At 46.2% G+C, this 19,979-nt stretch overlaps 1 protein-coding gene across 2 annotated transcripts in view; it reads right to left on the reverse strand.

Annotated features, from left to right (window-relative positions):
- The window catches only part of LOC131261295 (ras-related protein Rap1), a 28,167-nt gene that overhangs the window by 3,599 nt on the left and 4,589 nt on the right, over positions 1-19,979 (reverse strand). For both annotated transcript variants that reach the window (XM_058263294.1, XM_058263296.1), the window contains exons 3-6: positions 16,966-17,412; positions 465-572; positions 263-391; positions 28-180 (exon numbers count right to left, since the gene is read on the reverse strand). In XM_058263294.1, the coding sequence (XP_058119277.1) occupies positions 28-180; positions 263-391; positions 465-572; positions 16,966-17,040 (465 nt within the window). In that variant the 5' untranslated portion in view covers positions 17,041-17,412. The remainder of the gene's footprint in view (positions 1-27; positions 181-262; positions 392-464; positions 573-16,965; positions 17,413-19,979) is intronic.

Here is a 19,979-nt window from a genome sequence, read left to right on the forward strand (position 1 = left end):
ATAAGAAACGGCAAGCGAGACACTTACGTCGTTAACATTAATTTTGGCTTTGGCAGACGTTTCCATGAATGCACAATTGAACTGCGCCGCTAGACTCCTGCCCAGATCCTTGCCCACGACCCGCTCGTCCTCGAGATCGCATTTATTGCCGACCAACACCATCGGAACATCGTCAGTGTCCTGCGGGAGGGGAGAAGAGATGCATGGTCGGGATTAGTTGACTTATTCTCAAGTCTTCTGCCGGGGGATCTTATTATCTCACCTTCACCCTCAAGATTTGCTCCCTCAGATCCTGCAGATCGTTGAAGGTGGATTGCGCGGTGATGGAGTATACTAGCACGAAGCCCTGTCCGTTCTTCATGTACAGATCTCGCATGGCGGTGAATTGTTCCTGTGGACAGAGAGCCGTGAGGCTCGTTTTGACAAATTGCTCAAACATTTAAATCCAGACCAAATATACTCACTGTGCCGGCTGTGTCCAAAATTTCCAACATGCATTGCTGCCCGTCCACTTCCACCTGTTTCCGGTAGCTGTCCTCTATCGTGGGATCGTACTTTTCCACAAATATTCCCTGCGGAAAATGGAGGATGGTAACGAGAAAAACACCGAGAAATTAAAAAAAGGGAAGCTGAACCAATGCAAGGGAATGTTGAGATAGAAAAGACCCCTCACGTAGTCCCCCCTTCTCGCTACTCGACATAGATTCGTTATGAAAATAGCCTGGCCGTTTGTGGGACGATTTCCCGGCAGCCCACACGATTGTGTAGAATAAGATAGCGCACACACTTTATTGAATCTGCCAACAGAAATTAAACTTTTCGCCCACAACAAACTCGATACGCCGAACTCAAATAGAAGACCCACGCCAACATCATCAACAGCATCGACGGGGCGGTGGTGGAGGGAAGGTGCGAAAATATTAACTTCCTTCACTCTTCCTCCCACTTCAACCACCCTTTCAGGACTGTGGTGCGTTTGCCCACCTCTTCCGACAGCCTTTTTCTGGAGGGTTTATACCTTTTTCGCTGGAAAACGACGAGAAATGTAAATAACGACCGAGTGATATACGAACACCTACGCAACACAGCCAGAACCGCAACCCTACTACAGTTCAACAAATGAATTAATAGACAATTAAATTGAGTGCCCCACTGGATGGGATGTACGTTCGCACAGTTTCTCTCTCTTTTTAGGAGCTTCCGCACCGGGAAAACATCCAAATGATGGCTGACAGGACACGAAACGGTAGCCAACAAGCACGAAACTTCTGGCACTTCCCTACAGAAAGGGCTTCTTCCCGACAAATTGCAACCCGGCCCGGTATCCAGCGAAAGTTTACGAACAAAAGTAGATGAGCTTGTGTCTGCAAAACGCAGAGTCGAGGTTTCTGGAAAACCGTAGGGACGGCAAGACAGTTTCTTGTATCCTTGGCTGGTGCGGAGAAACATAAACCGCATGTGTTTACCCTACTGCTTGTGGGTTTGGTGATGGTACTGGCGGTTCCGAGTGGTCCTTTGAATCCGGGAAACTTGTGGTTGTCTTCCATGGGGTTTTTCAAGAAAAGAGACAAAAGGACGAATCTGAAACCATCATATGAAGGTTATAGATCACCAGGTAAATTAATTCGCGGATAGAATCATTTGGCTTCAAGTAAGTATGTGTAAAAGAAGCAGGGCAAACCATCCTCTATTACTTTTGGTTAGACTTTCGACATCTAGAAACATTATACCAACGACAACTTGCTTAAAAGATGAATCTCAGACTACGTTTGCAGTTCCCCAGTACTTCAGAATATTTGTCCATTCAATCCTTTAACCGCTTTTTGCAAGCAACACAAGAAGGTATAGGAGTTGCGTTAGGTTGGACGTTACGTTCTTATTCGTCTTTCTATGTGGCAACCCTCCGTTGCCACAGTAAGAGTGTCATTCATCCCCCCGGTGACGATAAAGCTCAGCTGATGGAATGAAGGCCGAAGAAAGCAGACTCAAATCACTCGAATCACGAAACATATATTTTTTCCTATTTTTCCTACCACCGAAACCGTACCGATGAATCGTCAAACTTCATCGCTTATCGGACGAACGCGGGTGTGTTGCCTCAAATCGCCAATTATCGCCCGAGTCTATTACATTAAGAATTTATTTCCTCGCGAAGCGGAACCAAAATCCACGGAAACACACTCATCAGGTTTTGCGCCCGGATAGTAACCGGGTTCTTCCTTCGTCCCTGCGATTCGTGACACAGTTGGCGCGGAATCTGGATTCTTGTGTGCATTTTTCCCCCCACCGAGTGGATGTGACTCAATCAAACGCCGTTTCGGTGTCTTGCTGTCAACGAAACGGATGGCTTCACTCTGGCAAGAAAAAGTTTGATTTGTTCATTATCAGACACGTTACCATGGGTTTGGCCGGTGGTGACTTTGGTGAGGGGGGGGGGGGGGGGGGGGGGGGTGTCCCCTTCTGCTACCAAGAAAACATCGGAAACGGCGGTCTTCTCATTTCCCAAGCCAACGCACGGAAGAGTGAGTGTTTGTATCAAGGATACAGCCCCACGCAACACACTGTGCGTCGAAAGTTGGCCTTATCTTTTCAGAGACCCCCGCGGGTGAAGCGACCTTTCTGGCATGTCGTGCATCTTATCATACCAAGGTTCCAACCCAGGGAAGGGCCACGTTGAAGAAGTTCATCGTGCCCAGGGTGTCACGAGTCAAATATATACCGACGACTCGGCATCGATTTCGAGGGGTTGATAACGAAGGCGCGTGTGTGTGTGCGTGAGTGCATGCGTGAGGTCGAGGGGTTTTTTATCAGCACTTCAACAGGGCGGCCCTTTCCCTGGCGATGATGGGCTCTCTACGCAAGAGACGAGGAGGTTGTATTTTTAACTTCGCGACCGTCCCTCCCTTCCTGGGCCGGAAAATCGGAATTGAATGTTTGACTTGATTAACGAAATTACAGCCGGATGTCTATTTTTGTCGTTACATAATTTTTCAATCCATCTCCGCACACAAGCGCTCAATCAGCAGTTTCTTTGCCAACCGTGGTTCCTCCTTAACCAAGTTGCTGCAACCGCCATGGTGATGGCACCAGCATGAACTTTTCGGCCGCTTTCGCACGCCCTAATGAATTGCCACACTGGCATCTCGACAATTCGGGGGTGTCTCCTACGCGTCCGATCGATTCTGCGTGAAATAAACTTGATGATCTGATGCTGGCGACACGTGTTCTGAATACTTCCGAACCACCCATGGATACGCGTCGAAGTGTCAAACAAATGGGGAAGTGCGGAGTGGGTTAACGGATCACCGGACAAACAATGTGGGATAAGAAAATGTTCTTTCAAACAAGGCGGAACAAAAACCCCTAGGAGTTCCTCCTCTTGTAGAGAGTTGAGTTCCATTTCCGTTGTTACAAATTTTAGTACAAAACCAAACAAGCCCCTTTTTAAGTAAAGGTCAATTATTTTGCCAACCTCATACGGTGGCACGTTTCTCGAAGCCACCACAAGGTCTGCAAAAAAACAAACAAAAAACTCAACTCGTTCGAAAAAGCCAAAAGTGATGAAAAAATAAAAAGCCCTCGGGTAACTAAGCAACGCCCAGCTGGGCCGTATGAATAAATAATGGAAAATAGATTAAATTTATTGCATCCATCCATCGGCTACGGGCCTCGCCGGAATGATAACATTGTGCGTGTTGTTGGTTGGTGGAGAGCGGAGAAGCTGCCAACGAGCAAATAGCAACCTTTTCCTGCCGTTCTTCGTCCACCATCGGAACCTCATAGGCAGGGAAAACCTGAGGTTGAGGCTGTCCGGGACTTTTTTTATGCCCTCCTTGGGGCTTTGGCAGAGTTTCTCCCGGAACAACACCATCGGTTAACTGCATCCTCTCCTAGTACCAACACCCATCGCCGCCGTCATCATCATCATCATCATCGCCATCATCTATCGTCTTCCGATAGACATCTTCTCGCGAGGAAAGAACCTTGCGGAGAGCGGTCCCACACACGAATGTGGGGGGTGGGGAAAGGGATTAATGGTTGAAATCAATTTGTGACTACATGTAAGAGCCGGCGTATGTTGCTAGGGCGGAGGAAGGTTGGCGGGAAATGGATGGGAGATGCATTTGGCCTAGTTCTAGAGGCTCTCGGCACACACACACAAAGTAAACCACCTACAGTCCGTCGTCCGTCTTTCACGGCGGAGGTTTCGGAGGGAACGGAAAGGAAAACATTAACCAGACGTGATGTAGTTGTTTAGATATTTACTTGCGCTCCGTGCGCCGTTAGTTGTGGGATCCGACCAACCCACCGACTTCTGAATAGGACGACGCTGCATTCCGCTAGTTAACGGCAACAATATGTACACAAATCGGACGAAGATGCTCGTCTTTGAACTCCAAATCATACGGTTAGCCCAAAAAAGAAATCTAGCCAAACTATCCTTCTAGTTCATCGGTCGAATCTTTTGAAGCGGAAAACGATGAAGGTGCAAACGAGTTTCATCAGAATCATTACACGGACCCCATATAAACGGGGCTCTCCACCTTATTGCACTTTTTGATGGACGCTTTCAATTTGCTTAATGCAACTACTTTTTCGATTGCAGCACACCATCGTTTCACAGGCGAGTGAATGACCTCCCTTCCATCAAGGGATAGTCGGATGTGTTTAATCGAATCGATGTTTCTTTCGCCTTTACGCTTGGATCGATTCGAAAGTGAAACTTGCCAAACTAAAACACAATGTGTTTCTGGTATTTTAATACGAAGGAGAGGGCCAACAAACCGTGTGTGTGTTTGAGTTTATGGAACTTAGAAGCGATTTTCATGCCAGCCATAAGGTGCACTTACTTTCGGTACACACACCGAGGTACGGGACTGGATGACTTGGGGTGGGGTGTGGTGGAGATTCGGTGCGTGCTAAACGATCGTTAGATTTTACATCCAATCAAGGAAAGAAAATCCCCTAGGGAGGTGGATAGGAAAATTAGGCACGGGCGGGAAGCAACTTCATTGGTAAGGGGGGTTGTTCCGGCTGTAATCGGTTCATTATTAACCACCCGTCCTACCCTCCTCAATTTGCACTGGCGAGGGGGGTGAGAGAGGGGTGCTTGTTACACTTCCATGCGGGGGGGATATAAAGTCAAGCGAAAATCCATATTTGGTGTAAATTGTACACCCTCAGCGGGGGGGTTTAGCAACATCTGTTCCAAACAAGTTTTTCTGGTTCACTTTACATTAACAGGGATTAGTTTCACATTAAATCTCACTTCCATCTTTTACCACCTTGATTCACGTTAAAATAAGCTAACTCACATAACAAAACGTTGGTAGAAAAACCAACTGGTGTGATAAAATTCAGGTGGCAGCATTATGCCAAAATTTTCCCTCATTTTCTTCCCACGCAAACGGAGACCACCACCGAGGGTGACTGATTTGGTAAATCAAACTGACTGGAATCCCTTGTGCCCGGTCGGCCGGTTTGGACGTGGGTTTTTTGGAGTACATTCGAGTCCGACGGTGTTTCGCTTCAGTTATTCCATACCTGTGGACCGTAGGTTTTCAGATGGGTGGGTGATTCGTGACATTTACCACACGCCAAACTATGTGTACCTGATGGATTCGCAACACCCACGACACGACGGTAGGTCACCAAGTACAGCAACTCAATATTATTCCTACAAAAATGCTCGTTCTCAAATCACAAGCAGCCCCACGAGCATTCGAGGTGGATTGGACGATAACTTTTTATGTGGCTGTAGCAAACCGAATCACTCCATCCCGAACGAACTCGCACAGACTCGAGAGCACGTGCAGCTCTGGTCGGTGGAAAAACCATCCCTCACATGCCAGGGAGAAAAAGCCATATGGGAAAATTACCTTCTCCCAAAAGTCGGCCGAAAACGGCAGTTGCACCAAATAACATCTGCGTCTCGGTCGGTGGTGTGCAACATCATTTCGATGACGGCCCACACACGACCCCACCTTCCATCGTCTCCAAGCTCACCCAAACGAAGGGATGGTGGTGGTGGGTGGGGGGGGATATTACTGCATCGATCGTAAATTTCCAATGAGCGAACCTCCGCCCCATCCCTGCCTCTCGAACATGTCCGTCCGACGGTAACACCCGGATAGACGCCGGCAATAAATTTCCATATCCGAAACGGGTTGTGGCCGGCCAGTCGCGGTTCGTTCATTCGTTTGTTAACCTCCTGATGTTTGTGAAGTAACGGCGATGGATTGATAGGTTAATAGGATAAAGCGCGCCCATGATTGAGGTGTGACAATTTGGAAGGTGATTTGTCCATAGCTTCCCTTTTCTATCTAACCGGAAACATCCATTCCTATGGGCTTTTACGAACTCATTCCCTCTCAGGGAAAGTTTCTATATTTTATTCACTTCTGTCTAAAGTAAACCTATCGGTCAAGTTCACAGATCGAGTGATCAAGTGACCTACCGCGGCACAAAAACGCTGTACAAACTCCGAAAGAAACAACAAAACCGGGAGGTGGATTGGATTGCACGGATTCCGCGCCGACGCCTCATCACGTCGTGTTCCGCCGTCGTCGTCGATGTTTGTGTGCACGACATGAAGCAATGGAACCTGATGGAAATCCATACCACTCTGCCCACCCCTTTTCTCCTTTAACCCACGTGTTGTTCATGGGGTGGCGGTTTTTTTTTTCTTGTTTCAATTTAGCTTCACGCACTTTTGCAACAGCAAACCTCATCTATCGCCTCAGGGGGTTTCGGTTGGTGGTGGTGGTGGTTTGGGTGCTTTTAACTTTTCGGTAGGTGGTGGTCAACGAGCGTGAATTCAAGCAGTTTTTAGGGTCATTCGATCCAATCCTGAACCGAGCCACCGAATAGAACTCACGAACAACCGTGCCCTGTGTGAGTCGGGCAGGGGGGTTGGTTTTAACGGCGCTCAATTAATGCTCTGCGGGAGGTCAAGTGGAAGGTCTCCACCGGAGAGCTCGACTCGCTGCGGATTGGTGTCAACTGTTTGCATACACCAAACAACGACGGGTGCCAGCGACAGAAAGTGTGACCATTCTAACACCCCGCACAAGGGAGTTTATCGCGAATGAGACAATCCGGACCCGGTTTTCACAGCCTGTGACCATTGCGTTCTCGTGACATATGCACCTGTGTTCCGATCTGTGTCCGGGGCGCCATCATATCCCGAGAATCTCCAGAAGCTGCTTAAAAGCCTTTCGCGGTTTCGGAATCGGTTTCGCCTGGCCGAACACGCACACATTCACAAAATGCGCCCACGACTTCCTGTCCTGTGTATGTGATTTTGTTTTACTTTCGCACAACCACACCACACCGGATGGTGGCGGTTTCCCCTCTCCATCCCCTGCGTCGCTTCCTTGACCCACCTGCTGTTTGCGTCGGCGTTTCCAACCGGTGTTTCCCGGCGCGGCGGCCACCGGAAACAGGCGCGGGGGACAAAGAGAAGGGATGGAATGTATAAAAGTCTAGGCCGGCGGGCATTTTATGCTAACTACCTTCCAAAACTCGCCCAATAAACCGACAGACAAGCTGCGTGGGTTTTGAATGACAATATCATTTAAGCTGGTGGTGGTGGGGGGTTTTCCGCTTATCCGATCGATTATGATAAAATAATGGCGATGTCAAACACTTAAAGGGAGCCAATGGGGGGGAGGGTGGGAGCGAGGTTTTGCATGGCGTTATCTGTACGATTTAAAAATGAGCTACACGACAAGGCATCGTGTGTCCCCCTATTGATGGAAAATGTTTTGCCTCACAGTATCAACACACATCTGAAATAAGATCACAACGTTCGGGTATCGTTCCGTTCCATTGAAACTTACTAATTTTTTCCCCCTTTTTTTGTGATGTGTGTGCGATTGGCTTCGTAAACATTGAGCCTACCCACGCCCACAGCAAACGCAAACATCAGACACCGGGAGCAAACCCCCACTAGGCCAGACGTAACATATGGCGCGAATCGCAGCAAAAATCAGCTGACGTCTTTTGCTGACGTACATTTGGGCGACATACACACAAAAAAAGGACTCCGAACCGACTCACAACACAACAACACTTCCCATTATCCCCGGGGAATTGTCGATTTCGACACTCTGAGGGGGGGATGCAAACATAAAACTACATACAAAACATCCCGCCAACACCACAGGCCGTCGAGAGGTCGAGGGCGTTGGCGTTGGCATTGGGAGCAGAGAGCGAGGGCTGACAAGGGTAAGTAAAATCGTTGCAAAAACATGACTGATAAGAATGACCGATGGGAGTACAAATCACATGCTTGACGGTGGAGGAAATTGCAATGTTTGAGGGTCCAGGGACCGAGGTCTGGACGTGGGTGAAGAAGGGAAGCAAATATGCCCGGAGAGGAAATGCGTCAGCGTGTCGTTATCAGGTTTAGCACTCGTTTGGGTGATAAAGTGAGGTGGACTACGAACAGAGAGCAGATCAGAGAATTAAAGTTGATGGTTTTGCACTTAGACAACGCTTAGAGGATATGACATTCGCTTGCGTCTCCTCGGAATACCTTCAGCTTTAAATACAGTACGTTTTAAGGTAAAGCCGGTCCATAAACAACCGCATTAAACCACGGCCACAACCATTTACAAGAGACCCTCCACACCTCGCCACGGGGACAGTGTAATTTATAAGGCAGAACGAAGAGGCATGTTTTCCGAACAAAATCGATATGCAACTCCGCGCCAGCCAAAGCTCTCGACTTGATGGTCCTCCGCGCTTGTCGCGAATTCATGGAACGAGTCACGGGTTCCACGCTGACCAGGGTACGCCATAATAATCAGTCTTGTACGTCGTCGTCGTCCTCATGACCCACATATGTACGTCGACGCCCTGGAGGAGGGAGCTGCTAGGAGAGCTTGTAGCTCTCGCTCGAGTGAAATGTTCAACACGTCGGCGGGACCGTGTACGTTCTAACGTGTACAACGCGCACTTCAACAGCTGCTGCTGCTACACCTCTACTATACGGCTTTCATCGCGGAAACAGACATCCATCCGACCGCAGGCCAGCAAACAGGGGGATAAGAGGCCCTTCCTTCGCCACAATCGCTTTAACGCCCCGAACACAGACGGGCAGGCAGTTCACGTCAGGTCCGGGTGCTTGCTATTTCTCACAACACCAACAAGATCACAGGATATTCCATCCATCCATCCATCCATCACCTCCGACCTCCGGGGGACCTCACCACGGACATTTCGCAAATACAAGTTTGCTTCCGATCGAAGTGACACGCTATTACCCGAGACCAACAGCTGCTACTTCCGTCACACACACACACACGGGGTTGCTGCTGAGCCTGCAATGATGAGCAATTACCGTTGTTGTTTTCGTGACAGGACCTTCTTTTTCCCCCTGTCCATCCCGTCCGCCGCCGCCGGCTTGTAGCTTATCCGAAAACAATAAATCTATCAATTATGATGAAGCCAACACACGGATGTAGCAAACACAACTTGTTTGTGTTTTGTTTTCCTCCTTCTTCGCGGCAGGACTTTCCTCGGACGTGAATGAATGCCAGCGGCAGCGACAACTGTCATCGTAAGCGAAGGACTCTGACCCTTCCCCGTGGTCTAAAAGAAAAGACAAAAAGATAAACCTCTTTCGTTACATCTTCTGTTCACTCCGTTGTTGCCCGGGAATTGCGGGAATCCATGGCTCATTCTTCTTCCTCCTCGGTTACCCGGTCTAGCCCGGTGTCTAGATAACATGGTGGTAAGAGTTTGGTAAGTTCAACCCCGCGTACCACAAAAGTCCCCACCAGACATCGTCAAAACAGTGCCCGTTGTTTCGTGGCCTGACTTCGAAGTATTCGCGTGCGTCAACCAGAACACGGCCGGAATTCGATATTGGAGACAAATCAATTCCGTTACAGCGGGAATGCCACACTGCAGGAGGGGCACTGCTGACGTAAAGACAGGCAGCAGCAGAGACAGTCTGATCTCAATCATCGCGATAATAGTTATGACTCTGCAAGCAGACATACGTCGATGGGGACAACACGAGCGGGTGGAATGGGTTGAACAGTGTATGGGGAGCGGAGGGAAAGAGATAAATTGATCGAATGCGGGGAAAGAATGTAGGGAAAGAACTACAGGAGAGTGACGTGCTCGTAGGACCAGAACACGTGGGACACAGCAATCCGTCGTAACAGACGTCTATTTGTCGTTCGATACAAATGCATGTAATGCCCCTGGCAAGCGACGGAAAGTTTGTGCGATGATCGGAAAAAAAGGGTTGGCCGAGGTGCGGGCGGCGTTTGTCGCATTTTTGTCGTCGTTCAACCGTTCGACCCCATTTCTTGAGCACTCGCGGCGAGCCTCCCAAACCATGGTGCAGTAAAGGCTGCCACATAACGGGGTTCGCTACTTCCGCCATCACTATAGATCGAGTGAAAAATTATTTATTTTCAAAGAACATAGTTAAAATTATTTTTTTAAAACACACATTAACCAATGAATGTACAAAACAAGTTTTAACGTGAAGGATAGCAACTGGGATAACCAACCGAAGAATGGATTGAAATCAGTTGCAAACCACTGCAAAGTCTTCAGTCGAAACTACTTTAGAAGAAACAAACGGAAATGTATGTATGTTATGTAAGGTAAAACGGAAAAGGAAAAGTTGTGAGGAACCAAAACGTGTACAAAGCGTACCTGAGGTAAACAAACGGAACAACTAAGATTTAAAATTGTCCGTGGGTTCACCATTGCAGGCCATTGTTGTTTTGTCGATGCTGATGAAACTTCTCGATACTATGAACGTATGGGAATTCTAATTCTTTCTTTTCATCCCGAAACACTTCGGCTGTGTTTTATTGTTCTTCGTGATTTAATTCCAAATAAATGTAAACTAAGATAAAACAATAAAAGCTGCAACAACCAACCGTAAATATTCAAAGACTATTGGATCTGAGACGAACACGAACTGTAAAGATGTGTTATAATTTGTTTACGACCCTCTGGCACATGTCAATCAACGCAAATTTGATATCCATGACCAGCGGTAGAAACTATTGCCATAGGCGGGCGGAAGAACAAGGCACACAAAAGTATAGTCTAATGCCCAAAAATATCACAGGCCGACCTTTTTTCGGTCGACATATTGGCGTTGGATTTTTATGCAATTTCGAGAGGAACTCGTTAAATCCGTCCGTCCGGAAACCCGGTAACGGTGGATGGATAGTGGTCGAGAGGAAATTGTATGGGATTTGAAAATCGTATCGCAAACAACCGAACACGAAGTACGACCGCGCCGCCGCCGATGTAGGAAGCAGATGACGTAAACTGCGAGGGCGGCCATAAACCAGCACAAACCGTCGGCGGCTACGACGATCGATCCAATTTCGCTTTCTGTTTGGCAAGGCTTCGATTTTGGCAAGTCGTCAACAAGGTGGGGAAGAAAAATCCGCTTGGTTCCGGCGAGCAGAGTAAGCCCTTACGGGGGAGGGTTTTACTTTCGCCCCGATTCGTCGGTAAGTCGGCTCGGTTCGGTTGACCTACGTCTGCGGCGAACACCCTTTTCAAAAACAATCACCTTGAACGACGAGGATGGACCGAGCAGGAGGAGGATCGAACGCTCGTTGTAACAACCACCGGTCGTAACCCGCCGACAGCTTCCGGTGGCAACATGACGACATCTTGTTCGGTTTCCCACCATAACAGCATTACTGCTTTTCCGACGGCTATTTCTGGCCCTTTGGTGTGGCCATTTCGTATCCATTATTAATCCGGTCAGCATCGGTTCTCCTTCATACAGGATCGCTGGGTGTTTTATTTCAGTAAACTTAACCTAAAAATATCAAGGTGCCTAGCTTGGTAAAAGCTTGGCTACAGGATATCTAAAAAGAATAAAACATTGTATTTGACTAACTAGAATAGCAAGAATAAATTAAAATTTTCCATTATTCCAATACGACTGATATGCTATGAAACAACCATGGCTATAAACACCCTTTATTGAATGCATTTCATCCATTTTGCCACCAATGAACAGTCAGCTAATAGTCAGCATTAAACCAATGATATGCCACTTACACCTTCCAGCGATGGAGTGGAAACAAAAAAGGATATTTGTCGATGGCAAGGAGCGAGCGAGCAAAGGAGGAAAGGCAAGCAAATGGCATTCATTATTCGGATCGTTAATGGTGGGGAGAGAGTTTGAGGGCAGGAAATGGGTCGATTGATTACGGGAACCGATGCACAACCACAAAATGGTCTCCCCAAATGACTGTCGGTAAGTTTGCCGCCAATAAATTAAATCACCAAATTAATAACCTCATTCAAACGTAATTACATTCGATCACTTCAATTAATAAATTCGACAGTTTCAAAAAGGGGGGAAAATTCTAATGTCTGTTAAGTATTAAATAGAACTGCACGTTTAAGCTAGTCGACGACAATATATTGGAGAATAATTTCAGATAATAGTTTGTGAAACGTGGAGGGGTTTTCGAAACGCGGTTGCTTCATCCTCCATAGATTCTCCGTTTTCCATTTCAATATTTCCTTTCCCAACATGTGGCTATAACCTTTCAAATGGACATTTCCAGTCTTCAGTGACACCGGAGTGGCGCCTGTCCCTTTGCTTTTGTTAAACTCTAACGATGTTATCCTCACTCTCGTTTGACCTTTGCCAATGCTTTGCTTTCGGCAAGTCTCCGGGTGCGACATACAATTTTTCAACTCCGATCACACATTCGGTCTCGTGAAGCCCTCCTTCCCTTCCTACTTCTACCATTAACTGATCCTTTTTCCGACTCGGAACGAAAGTAAGTCACCTGTCACATGGCACTTGCCGCACAATTCCTCACGCTTGCAAACCCTTCTCCGATGACGTCCTTGAAACACACTGGCATCGGACTGGGGCATCACTCCCTTTTACTTTTCCCCTCCCTTCGTCGTGTTTCTGTGCGAAGGTACACTCACTTCCCGGAAGTGCTGTCTGCTGTTCCCTTCGGATCAGAAAGCTAAAGGTTAGACACCTGCCATTTTTCACGCAGACCCGCCATGGAAACATAAAAACGGGGGGAAAATAGGCACCGCATGTTCTTCCGAGATCCAACCGAGGTAAAACACGTGCCAATATCAATTGCCGTCTTCGCCATTTCTTCCTTATCGCAGGACAGACATAGCATTGCGGAGTTTTGGAGCCAGGCAATTTATTTGGTGCTTCGCTCATTCGAGCTCATTTGTCAAAGGTGAGAGAAGCCGAGATACCATACATCGCGACGAGCTTCATCATTCCCATGGGGAGGTCTGTGTAGTAGGGGGAGAGAGGTATTTTATAAATAATTCTAATTTCAGATCACATTACCAAAACGGCGACGGCTTCCAATGATGCTTTGTCTTCGTGGAGCAAAGCCCTGGCCATGTGAAGGAGTTCTCCGTCGATCCAGTTCACTTCGGCGTCTCCGAAAAGGAGTCGTCTCCTGTTGCTGAATGCCGAAGCAACCGGCCCGTGTAGCGGGACCGGCAAGGAAAGGGCCCGTAGGCTCACACCACCAAGGTTCATATTTGCCAAACGTCTTCATTTATTATTCCTCCCGTTTCTTTTCTCTCCCACACGGATTCCGTGGCGCAGTTTGGTAGGAAGGAAAGCCAAGGAAGCCAACAGCAACAGGTCCTTCCCTCGAGTCTCATCCCGTGTCACGTACCGTATGTACGTCCTCTTTCGGTTGCCTTTTCATTTTCGCTCCCACTCTCCCGGATTCTCAGGGGCACACTTTTCCTCGACGTTAGTTATGTGTGCCGTCGTCGGTGTCGTATCCTTTTTTATTCGATGCCTTCTGTGTGCCAACCGCATAAACTTCGCAAACGTTACGTTAGCAAGAGCACGGTCACACACACACACACGGTGGGTGTGGGAAATGAAATTCGTTATGCAAAATTATCCTGTTTGCTTTAAACGATATCGCGTAGAATGGATTTTTGCTGTACAAATAAACAAACAAAGTGATCAGAACGAGGCGCAGGGTTTGATTGTGAAGTTATTTCCCAACTACCCGAACCGCTGGATTTGTTTAATTGGATTAACTGCTTTTCCAGCGAGACGTGCGAAAATGTATTATTCATTGCGGGTAAACGTTATCACGTCCCTGGTTGCCGCTACCCAAACGAGTAGTAATGCAATTAAATTAGCAGCAAAAATTAACTCAAACATTCTGCATCATGTTTATCAGACCGTTGCTACTCAAAACTAGTTCGTAGCATTTTGTTCGAACGAGAGTGGGTAATTCTCATGATTACCGCAACCTTCATCGTATGCTTCCAATTTTAACCCACTCTTACAATTACTAGGAAACGCTACAACTTGATAGGTTCAAGGGTAAAAGGCTATCGCATAGGACCGTTTTAAGTGTTTCATATTAACTTTTGCTTGTGGTGCTCGAAAGGGTGATGTATCAAATCTGCATTGCAGTAAAGTTACATTATAATAGCCAATTATTAAAAATTCCAGCTTTCTTTCACGAAAGGATTCTACCACTCGATGAAGAGAAAGTTTTAAGTCGTACCAAAGCTCAGACGCACAGAACGCCCTCGGGGTAGTTTTTCCACTTGAGCTACATGCATATTTTAGATCCCATTAAGGCTGCGTGTGTTGTTGGCAAGTTTCGCACAAAATGATTCATAAACGACCCCCGTTCGTCATCCCCATTCAATATGGGTTCCATCAGAAACAATTTCATTCAGTGCGAAGTTCAAACCGGACCGTTCCGTTTGCGTTGTAAATTGTAATTTGGCAACATTCCCCGAACGAAAGGCGCTGGGCGAAACGAGTCGTAGTGAGTCATAATGTTTGTGCAAATAGTTTAGTTTGGGTGTTTGGGAAGATTCACAAGTTCAAGGGGGGGACTGACGTGCATTTGAAAAAGTCATACGTTGAAGCAGCTCCCCAAATTGTTCCTTAAAGCGCGTTAAAGTTATTTGAACCAGGTCCAAATGAACGATATTGCATCAGAATTGCATCATCATTAACAAAACTGTGATGTACATACAGGTAATAAGACTAAATAAAATAATGGATATCTCTTCGCACAGACAAGTTCTGTTCCTATAAATCTTACTCGGATATGCTTTCCCTGATGAAACTGGGTTATTGCTAAATATAAAAGGAATTCACCACCAGAAATTAGCTCAAACAAGAATACTTCAGGCTCATACTAACGGGATGATGTGCAGCCAAACGATCCAATCGAGAAAGACATACAAAACCAAAGTGGAATCCTTTTCCGACCCAGCTTTTCCTAATGAAGGCACAACGGAAAGTGGACTGCACGGCAAGATTGAGCTGAGAAATTGCTTTCAGATACGTTTTCTTGGCAAGTAGTGGACAGCATTATGTTGACTATGCAAAAAAGAAACGACAAGCTCGGCAGGAACCGATAATAAAACATGTCCCAACGGGGACATCTTGGGGATTTGAAGGAGAATGAAAAATGAGAAAGCAGGTTGCAGTAGTTGGAGTACAATAGAGTGACGTAATAGGATTTCCATCAGGCGGATGCAGCTGCATATCATGTCACTTATTAGATGATAGACTTTTGCTTACAAGAATTGCAGTAAAAGATGATTTCAACGGTTTTCAGATGTGGTACTTCCACCACACAACCATAACTAGTTTATTGGTGAACTTTTCTCATTTAAAGCCACCAAAAACTTTCATTTAAATGAGTAAAGCTCGAGGTAAACTCTAACTCTCTCTCTCTCTCGAGGGTATGGTATTTTCTTTCGACCCATTCTCAGGAACTCAGAATTCAAAAAGGGAATTCATCTGCTGAGGATCAACTCGTTTACAATTTATCCAGTCGGTGCAAAACTGTTTTACGTATCGGAATGTTACCTTAAAACCAAAACCAAACCCACGGAAAGCTCGCTCCTGCTTACAAAAAACCTCGAAGGATGTATCGGCTCCCCAGGACGTTCACGGTGGGGGGAACTGGCTCTCCCTCCGCCATAATGATGCTCCCAAGGTTCGGAAACCAGCCCGGCCGCAAGTACTAACTTTTGGTGGCGCTGCACGACCAACAAACGCTGGGGACTTGTGACACATCCCCGCGCTGCTGGTTCATCGGAAAACATCGTAACGCACCGTCGGACGCACGGAACAACCCGGAGGAGAGATGGATGGTGGCTTGTCACGTGCGCATCCAACGTATTCTCTCCTCCTGGTCCTTCTCTTCTATCAAAGGAAATTCATGAAATTAACTTTCCGCATCCGCTTCTGGCCTTCCTTTGCGGGAGAACCGAGGAACCGAGAAGTATGCAAAAGCTCGTACATTACCTCTCGCGCCGTTCCTCTTCGGCGCTGCGTGCGCTTCCATCCATTAAGTTGGCCGAATGAAAGTTTTAGCCACTTCCGAAGCCCCACAACACACACAGGTCGGAAGGTTGGGAAGGTTCCTCACGGTTACTCAAATAAACAATGCAAACAGTGCGTCGCACTGTAAATGGAACACATGGAGCGGATACACAAGACGGCGGGGCTTGAGATCGACGGGCAGAACGGGCAGCTGAAAGGCGGAGGAGGAGGTTCGATGGTAGGATCGGTTGGATGCTGGTCGGTTGATGTAATATCATCATCAAAGTCATTCCATTCCACCATGGAGGCGCGCTGCTGACAGTATGGGAGCAAATATTTGAGGAAAAAGGCTCTCAGCTTTTTTCCCCTGCTGAGTGTGTTTTCCTTCCACCCTGCTGTGAGAGGAGAAAAATCAACGCCGGAAACAGCCGACAACAAAGAACGAACCAAAAAATCCTTAGATTGTACAAATGGCAAACACACACAATCTCAACCTTCCCCCCACAGCGGTTTCCATAGTCGAGATTACGGAATGTGTTATTAAACATAAATATGTCCCTAAAGTTTTCAAAGAGAAACAATGAACGTCCCATGGTGGTGGTCTGCGAACGAAAAAATAAACCTGCAAAATAATCACTAACCTGAACGAACTGCACTGTGAGGGCCGATTTGCCGACACCTCCGCTGCCGAGGACGACGATTTTGTATTCACGCATTTTGGCCGAAGAGAGAGATCCCTACCACAACACCGCTGCACTACGGAGCGCTGCTATATTATTACTTGCGCCTTCCTTCCTCGATAATGGTGTCTTCCTCCCGAAAGGCAGTAAAGTGAAGTGTTCTTGATGGAGTTTTTTTTCCTAGCGAAGCGAAGACCGCAGACAGACGCTGCTGTTCAACAAAATTCCTCCTCCTACTGGAGGTGTATTATGAGCCGGGAGGAGTGACGTTATCCTACTGCTACTGCCGTGGCCGTTTTATTGCTTTCAGGAATGCGCGCCGTCGCTGTGCGATCACTTCCGGTCCTCTACTGCTTTCTTCCTGTTATCTCTGCTGTTATGCACCGTCCTCTGGATGACACACGCGATCTAAAACGGAACGTAAAGGAAGCAGTCGAAAGGAAAGAGATTAGTTTAATGTTGTGGGTTCGTTGGATCGATGTAATGGAATGAGAGATGAGGGATGTTTTTTGTTCATCCCGAAAGGAGCCATTTTTTCCCCCATTCAAGTAAAGATCTAATTTTGGTATGAAAATAAAACCATTGATTCCCATTGCGCCAAAAGTCAAGTGAAAAGAGCTCTATGAGCATCAACAAAAAATATCAGATTTCAATTTAATTCTAATGAATTCAAAACGCTTTACCCATGGACCGAATGCAGACAAGACCGGGGACGGAAAGGGGAGTAGTTAAGCGAGGGGATAAATATTTGAATTTCGCAAGCCCGGAACGATCGACGGTGGCGAAACATCAAACAAAATGTGGAGTTTTTGTGTTGTGGTCGGTTTTCTTGCCCATCTTTTCTCAAATATGTTGAACCGTTGCTTGATGCGGGGATGAGATAGGTTTGGTTCAACCTATTTGAATGTCATATTTTGTACCGAAGGGAAAGTTACGAGATGAAATGTTTTCGTTAGTAGTTTGACCTTTCCAATGTTTTTTTGGTTAACCTAACTTTTTTTCTGCAGAACGATAAAACGAACGGTTGTTCTTTTCCCCATTTCCAGCAAGTAGACAGTTGCGAGATATGCGAGTGAAAAAGAACAAATTGGAACATTTGAGTGCACTTTATTACTAAGAACACTTGAAATTGAGCTTTTTCTCGTGTGTAATCGTAATGACGCACAGCGGAAAAACAATCTTTATTGCTCATTCCATCGCATTACGTTCTGATTGTTAACCTTTCCTCTTGCACATGGCGTCGAAAACATCTTTCTATCACGACAGCCCGTAATCGTTCCATATCATCACCATGGGAAAACACATATTTTGTTCTTGACGTTGTTTTGATATGGTTCGCTCAACCGAAAGAAGGATCAACATTGTAAAAGAAGGTGAAAAAAACGCTCAAAAGTGTGTTTGTTTTGTTCGAAACTGCCTCTTGAAACTATTGCTCCTAGTTTCCTCTAATTCCTACGTTGTGTTTTATTTTAAAAATGGTAAACGCGTGCTTCTAGTGCCACTATCCAAACGCAAGAGAGTGCTACGATACAAGAAAAACTTAATCTAGCCTGCTGCGTTGGTAAAAAATTGCAGTCTTGAAACGCAGTCAACAAACGCCTACTCGAATCTACTCGTTACAAATTTACACAATTCAAACCAGCCGTTCCGTTCTGAACAATGTTTATACGTAATATACAAAAAACAATGTTTATACGTAATATACAAAAACATTGCTTAGTCGTGTGCCGGGTAGGAAACAAATTTGCGATGACCATGACTGTGAAAATAAAACTTTACCCGCGAAGATTTAAAAACTTTTGAGCACCACACTGTAGCGATAAGTGTTCAACGATCCCTACTCTACAGGTTGTGTTCGGGTTGTGTTTTGTCCATAAGACCATTCGATGCGAAGTATATACCAGCAACAAATTGCCTCCATACACGTTACCGCAAAACCGTATAAAGTTGGTAAATTGTTGGTAAAGGAAAAACACTGCTACTAAAAGATAACATTTTTTGGCAGAAAGAAGAATGCACCCAACGCAAGTTGGACACTTTATTTGAAGTGAAGTTCAAGAGGCTTACGGTGGCAGGTAAAATGTAAAACAACACTCCATAGCGTCCATAACAATGGGTGGAACGTGCAGACGACGTGTGCTAAGCTCATAATAAACTTGAATGGGTAAATATAACCGGGGGAAAAAAGATCGCATTTAAAAAAGACGAAATATTGCCCAATGCATATGGAAACAAACGCATATGGATGAAAAAGGGTTTGTTTTAGGATTTCAATATGTTATCTGTACTGCACATGTATTTGGATACGAATAAGGATTAAGGTACAATTTATTATATTTCTTCGGGATCGAGTTCTTCTGCACTGGCGCCAAGACTCCAGGAATATAAGAAAACAAAAAAAAATCAGAAGAAAGGAAATGTAAATCAGTCACAATTTCCGTGCAAGAGACACACGGAGAGTTAATACCACAGCAAATCCATTGGACGCACCGTCCCGGCTTATTAATTAAAATACACGTCAACAAGTGGCTGGACGTCAAAATGTAACAACAATACGGCCACAGGCCAGCCAGGCAAGTGCGAACCCGTGTGTGCAAGTTTGGCCAAAGGAAATGTCTTCCCTTTCCCTTCTATTTCTACCCTCTTTGCTAACCCTATTAGATGCATGGCGACGACAGCAATGGCAACAACATTACCACCACCGGAAGTTCGTTTGCGGAATCATTAATCAATCACCGTTGGTTTATTCCAGTCTGGGAGTGTGAACCTTTGGCGAGTGTTAGAAGCATGTGCAAGTCGTATGTTGAAGGGAAAGAAGTAGCCAATACAAGCACCACTATCGAACGAGGATTACGGGTGTTAGATATAAAGACTAGTTTTTGTTCAATTGGACTCTTGTTACATTAAGAAAAGATAGGCAAATCTCGTTTCTGAGGAACAACAGATTGATTTTAAAATATCCTCCTGCTTAAAGC

Source organism: Anopheles coustani, chromosome 3, assembly GCF_943734705.1.
Source record: "Anopheles coustani chromosome 3, idAnoCousDA_361_x.2, whole genome shotgun sequence".
NCBI lineage: Eukaryota > Metazoa > Arthropoda > Insecta > Diptera > Culicidae > Anopheles > Anopheles coustani.